Source organism: Rhopalosiphum padi, chromosome 3, assembly GCF_020882245.1.
Source record: "Rhopalosiphum padi isolate XX-2018 chromosome 3, ASM2088224v1, whole genome shotgun sequence".
NCBI classification, from domain to species: Eukaryota; Metazoa; Arthropoda; class Insecta; order Hemiptera; family Aphididae; genus Rhopalosiphum; species Rhopalosiphum padi.
The window spans coordinates 52,616,415-52,623,451 of record NC_083599.1 but is presented as its reverse complement, the minus strand read 5'-3'; the positions used below and the strand labels follow the sequence as shown (position 1 = coordinate 52,623,451).

Genomic DNA, 7,037 nt, shown 5'->3' with positions numbered 1-7,037 from the left:
CGAATACCGGTAAAACCTAATTATATATTTTTTAATGTCTATTCATTTTTATTAGAAGTCAAATCAGTAATAGGTATATTTTATAACTATAATATACATTGTACACATTATTAATTACAAAATCAATTTTTATTACAATAGATAAATCAAAATCAAATTAACTAATTAACATGAGTTTCACGTACTTTCCAGTTAATAATATTATGATATAGATAACGTTGTAATAATAATGATGGTGTATGTATACCTATAATAATCAAAAAATATAACGGGACCCAACTTAACCACTACTTTTTTTTCACGGGACTCAATTTATCGCTTTCAAAATGGGCACATAAATTATCGCGAAGAGCTTATTTACCTAGCACCCGTGTAGACTAGTGAGATTAACTCGACGCCGGGCCCTGCGCCATCGTCACTGAACCACCCCATTTCCACGCCGGACGCGAAAAATCAATACCATGCCATCTATATATTTTGGCCAGGGTATCAGAGCCTGTATTCCGGGGATGAAAAAAAATAAACCGGGATGCGTTGAACCTGCGCGTTCGTCACGAAGCTTGTTGTACCTCTGGTGTTTAGGAAATGAATCAATCCACTCTCGATTTCACGTTGTCACGTACTGTGTTGACAACGTTAAGGTTTTCGTTTTCATTTTCGTTCACTATTATTACTATTATTAATATTTTATGGAATTCTAACAAAATATAATCGACAACTGAAGTGCCTGCAATATACAAAGGTATATAATATTCGGTAATCGTAGTCGATTTGCAACGAATATTCTTAATTTTAATATTATTATTGTTGATTGAAGAAGTAAGTGATTTAAAATCACTATAATTTTATTTTACATATTTAGGTTATTTTCAAATAGTTTTCATACAATTATGATATGTACCTATAATATACGATGATTCACCCTGCATGCTCGCTCCCCCCAATTATATTTAGAATTTTTAAGTTTACTTAAAGACAACATTTTCAAAGACGAATTTCGATTTTTATTTTATCATTTGCCGGTTGTTTTGTGGTGCACTAACTTCTTTAAACATACAGTGCTCATCGCTTAATATAATAACTTACTTTTGTACCGGACATTATCACGTAAAACCATAAACTGATAACACTAAATAAAAATAAAAATATATTCATATGTACAGTCCGTAGATACTTTCATTTGTTGATAACAATATACGGTTGATAACATTAACCGTGATTTTAATAAACAACAACGACTATATAATATTTAAAAACGATCTTAAGATAATTTTAAATTGCCATATATTTAATATTTCATTTAGCACCTATTCTAGTGGGTTCCTACATATTATTCTCTTATAACTTTTACAAATTATAAAATGTTAATAGATTAAAATTAATTAGATAGTTAATTAATCAATAATTAATTTATCGTTGTTTAGTAGATAATTCTGTCGTGCAATTTTTCGAAATAAATTATTTAATGTCTCTTAATTGAAGTATTTGTTACAATTTACAATGTACATTTTACAAAACAATATTTTATTTTTGGATAAAAGTAATCAAGTAATATTAAAAAATAATTTAGAGTCACCTATGAGAAATTAAAATACCTTAAAACAATTATTGTGGTTATGTATATTATTTTCAAGATACTTGGCCGCTTTTTTTTTGCTGTATTAAACAATAATTTATTTATACTTTGAAATTGTAAGTTTTATATTACATGTTTAGGTGGAATACAAAGAAAACAGCGGTAAAATGAATGAGCCCAATGAAATACCACTGGACCCTAATAAAGTGGCTGATCAACCTGAAAGGTAATATTAAAATAATAAAAAGCAGAAAAAGTCATCCCTATTTCCTACAGATTTTTTACTTCTTTTTGGTATAAAATTTACTTTTACATTTAAAAACAAACGTTTATGTAATTAAATATTATGATTTACTTGAATGCACTTTTATTTATGTTATTTTTATATTACCTGTTATTTACCTACTAAAGACTAGATTACTATTAAATAAAAAAAAACATACCACTACTATCGTCCGTAATACAGTTAAATATTACTTCACGAATGGTTGGGCTCTAAGCCTGAAATACATAGCTAATAATTCATTTGTTTTACAGGTACACTCGTACACTCGTACACTCGGAAGAATTACTTTAATGAATATACTATAACTATAATATTAGTATAACAAATTTAAAAATATAATAAAATGTTTATATAATAAATAATATAAATATACATTATAGAAAATAGTAGATGAAAATATGCATTATATGTATCTAATATCGATGTATTGTCCTAGAAGTCCAAATTTCGTTGGTAAAATTACAAATACTGTAAGAAACGTGACCAACTATTTACAGTCTAATGGGAATCGGGCGTAAGTTACTAAAATGACGTCATTTGGATGTCAAACTATTTTTCTATTATAATTATAAAGCTATAGATATTTATTTAGTGGAAATAGATTTTTCTGGGGAGCACCTGCAATTGAACCTGGGAATAATGGTGCTGATGCAACTAATGATCCAAATGTGCCACGCGATGAACCGGGATTAATGACTGCGATACATATTACTCAAAAACAGCTCGGTAAAATTTGCTCGTATCATAATAATATTATTCTATATTTATTTAAGTATTTTGCCATTGTTTAGGTATTTGATAGTTTATTGAATACATCATCTGGTTCAAATGGTATTTGGCAAACATTTAATTAGAGTCTATAAGTTGAAATAAAATAGTATACAATCATTAATTGCACAATTTTTAAAAATGTTGACAAATAATTGGCAAATAACATTTAAATATTTTAATGTTATAATAATTGTATACATAATTTCTCAATTAGGACTCTTCAGTATGTGTTTCACGTCTTTCTTGTGAGGTTTTTTTCATCATAAAATGAAAACGAATCGGTTATTTATTAAACATATATATATATTGAAGTTAACTGACTCGATTTTTGACATAATGACTGATATATTTACAATAATTAAATTACTTTAAACCTAATTACATTACTTACCTTATAAATTGAATATCAATTTTAAAATTATAAAGTCTATACAATCTAGTATTTATTAATATAAAATTATTTAAAACTAACTTCTGATAAATAATAATCTTGTAATAATGTTACGTCATTATATAAGATGATTTGCAGAGTAAGAGTAATACTATTTTACAAAAACCGAAGAATCGTTTTCAAATTAGGCATTTAGGCTTACCCAAACTTATAAAAATTTTTCATCATTTAATAGTATATAAAAACTTTGGATAAACACTATTTTATTAACACTATTGATTATATTTTTAATTTAGATAAGCGACTCCAATGTACCGTTTGCTTGGACGATTATGGTATTTATGAGGAAGCGATGAAATTGACTTGTGGCCATATATTTCATGAGAAATGCATTACTCATTGGATTATTCTGGTATGACATTTTTTATAAGAAATTATTAGATATCTATTTATTGTAAATGTAACAAAATACACGATTTTTATTAGCGAAATAGTGCATAGTATAGGTATTCGATATTAAAAATAATGAATAAGCAATAGATTATAAGTTTACAAAGTACACAAGTATTTAGGTATCACATTATAAAACATTGTCGAGTCCAATTAATTTTTCTGCAGTAGTCTTTTTGGCGCTTTAAAATAAAAATTTATTTAAATACTAATGATTTTAATTTAATTGTAGCTCTATATTTTAAGCTATTGATATAATAAATAAAGATGCGATATTAAGTATACCTAAAACTTATTAAGGCACTTTTATTCATGTCTCTACAAAAACGTTTCCTCTTTATATATATTTCAATAAATTTCATTGTTCCATAATACCTACATATGTAGATTTTTTAATATAATATTTCAATACAGTTGGTATCTACTACCTAAGTACAAGCACTCCGTACTTATAAACTATACATATTAATATATTTTTCTAAATAATAATAATAATTGTGTAGTACATTGTGCCCCTATCTATGTGTGTATCTGGTATACGTTAAAGCTGCAGTAAGATCATTATTAGGTACCTTAGTACCTACCTATTATATTTAGCAACTCAAAGTTCTTCTTAAAAACTAACTTGAGTTTCAGACATTATAAGTATGAATAACAGTTCAAGTACATCAAATAAAAATAAGATTGTCAGTAAAAATGTTAGTAAACAGTATAGGTACTTATTATCGCACGCGCGCTATTCGGTAACACCGCGGTTCTCTCTCGCTGTCACTCCCGTACGTCACTGCAGCCCATTATAGTAAGTGTATATATAATCGATATATATATTTATATATATAATACACACGGTGAATCTTTTATCATTGTACACTCATTATTTCAAAAAGTATTCATGTTTTTGAAAACATTTTTTTACATAGTATCAAGTTGTTAAAAAAACAACGTTTTTATTAAAATATTATATTTTTAAATAGTTTTTATCCTTATATTTTTTTAAGTTTTTTACTTTTTAGAATTACAACGTAGAGTTTTAATTTCATATTCCAAAGCAGAATAATGTTCCGAGTATTTTTATAAATAAAAATCGAATTTAGGGCAAGTAGTTTATGAGTTATACGTATTTAAAGTTTAGACAAATGGAGCAGTGGACAAACATTTTGCGGGGTAACCCCATACCACTCCACTCCACGCATCTAAATTTTAAATACTTATAACTCATAAACTACTCGCTCTAAATTCGATTTGCGTGTATCAAAATAGTCAGAAAATTATTCTGATTTGGAATATGAAATTAAAACTCTATGTTGTCATTCAAAAAAGTAAAAAACTTTAAAAAATATTTAAAATTATAATTTTTTAATAAAAACGTTGTTTTTTTTTTAACAACTTGAAACTATGTAAAAAAATGCTTTCAAAAACATGAATCCTTTTTGAAATAATGAGTGTACACTGTACAGTGACAAAAGAATCACACTGTATATACTCCCACATATTCCGCGGTGTCACATCATACTCGTATGACATTGTCGTCCTAAACGCGCACTCGACGAACGATTATTTGCCCGTTTTACTCGTATAATATCGTAACAATATATTATAACGTTTCTGTCGCAGCACGGCACTTGCCCGGTCTGTCGCAGATACTACTGCCCCGGCGAGCTCCATTTGCCGCGTGAACCAGTCGGCCCGATCCGAGCAATGGCCCAGCGCTTGTACCGCACCATTCGCTCGCCGCTGGTGTACTTCTTTCCGCATCTCGGCCGCGAGCAGGCGGTGCGCGCCAGACGTCGGCCCATTCCGGTGTACAGACTCGTGCGCACCGAGCGAGTGACCGCGGCAACGGCGCTGGACCGCGCCGAACACGAGGCCAGCGAAGCGACCGACGACTACATGTTTTGCCACGTCATGTTCATCATGCAGAACACGCAGAGCGTACCGCATCCCGGGCCGCACAACGAAATGGCCGCGAACATGCGCAGTCGCTTCGGCCGCCTGCACCCCGACGTCCGTCCGCCCGGAAACCCGCCGCCGGATCGTCCGGAATTCCAGTTACCTCCCGACGTGCTCATGACCCACTACCTGGGCCATTTCTAGCCGCCGCGGACGCAGCTGTACGCATACAATAGTTAGTACTCGCCCGACACGACGGCAGAGTGTAGTGCATATTATAATAATCGTACGATAGTAACAAAATAGTATATATAGTTGTAATCCTTTAGTCGCCGACGTACCGCGTACCTGTAGGTACGCCTGTAACGCTCGCGTTGGTAATACAATTAGTGTATTACGTGTAGGCCATTCGATGCATATTAGATTAGCGATGAACAGAGGTCATCTGTAGTAAAATGATAAAAAAAATTATAAAATAAAAAAAAAACAATAAAAGTATTTATTACATTTCTACCTTGTTTTTTTTTATGTATTTATTTATTTATTTTTTTTTTTTTTGTGACAACTGCGACGACTGCCGGCAAGGTAGGTAATCGATATCGCCGAAAAAACAATAGCATACCGAAATATCGACAGTGATTCTCGCGACGTTTTTTGATTCGTGTCACCGTTGGTCGTCACTAGAATCGAACACCGCGTTACCCTAACATCAAAACAATCGTCACTGTATATTTTAGAATTATTATTCTGTTATCATAAAAGAAAATACAGTACACAGAAAAATAATAAGTAGTTATACGCTTTATTTGAGTAGCTGACCTCACTAAACTTTGATGGGTACTTAAATTTTAAATTAACGATTAAAAAAAAATAAGGTCAAAAATAATGATTTTGTATACATTTTATGGGAAATTCGACCATGGTGGACATTTCGTGTCACCCTAAACCGGGTCCATGTCATACCGGTTGAGAACAACTGCAATACACAGCATTGGTCACATCTACGAACATTTAATAAAGGTAATTATTCAAGAATCAAAATTAATAATTATACAGTTTTAAATCTGTTAATGGTATTCACAACTCGTAGAACAGCATTATATTTCAATATTAATTTTTAAACTTTTCCTATTTCTTTTTTTTTTTTTATTAATTATTATGGTACCTGCATGTAATTATTACCATTCACTTTAATAAATACTGTAGAGCATCGATTGTCCACACTTCAAAATGTTTGTATACATTTATTTTTAGTTTAATTTAATTTAGTTTTATCATTAGTAATGTTCGGTTTATCGTGTACATATTATAAAATGCGAGATTATTTTATTATCTACTAATGCTCACTCTAATGTATCATATCACATAGGTACGCTATTAATTTATTATATACACAATAAATTAGTTTTTAACTTTATTTTTTATAGTTATTTGAATATCCGCACCCCCTCACCCTAGGTCACAATTAGTACGGATAATCGACGCTCCACTGACTACTGAGTCTAGTGTATATAGTATACAATATACGAGGTACCTGTTTATGGGTTAAAATATAATATTATTATGCCATTTAATATTATAATCCTGAAGAAATGGCTATTTTAATATTTATTATAAATTGTATGCATTTAATCAGTCATCTTGTAACTTAAAAGTATTAAAATGCTTTTTAA

At 30.3% G+C, this 7,037-nt stretch overlaps 1 protein-coding gene across 1 annotated transcript; it reads left to right on the top strand.

The window, feature by feature from the left end:
- The first annotated feature begins 611 nt into the window (after positions 1-611).
- On the top strand, positions 612-5,871 carry LOC132926772 (uncharacterized). Its single transcript, XM_060991166.1, has 6 exons — positions 612-742; positions 1,717-1,802; positions 2,299-2,376; positions 2,455-2,588; positions 3,321-3,436; positions 5,089-5,871. Exons 2-6 carry the CDS (start codon positions 1,744-1,746, stop codon positions 5,566-5,568), a joined length of 867 nt encoding a protein of 288 aa, XP_060847149.1. The 5' UTR covers positions 612-742; positions 1,717-1,743; the 3' UTR covers positions 5,569-5,871.
- Positions 5,872-7,037: the final 1,166 nt, after the last annotated feature.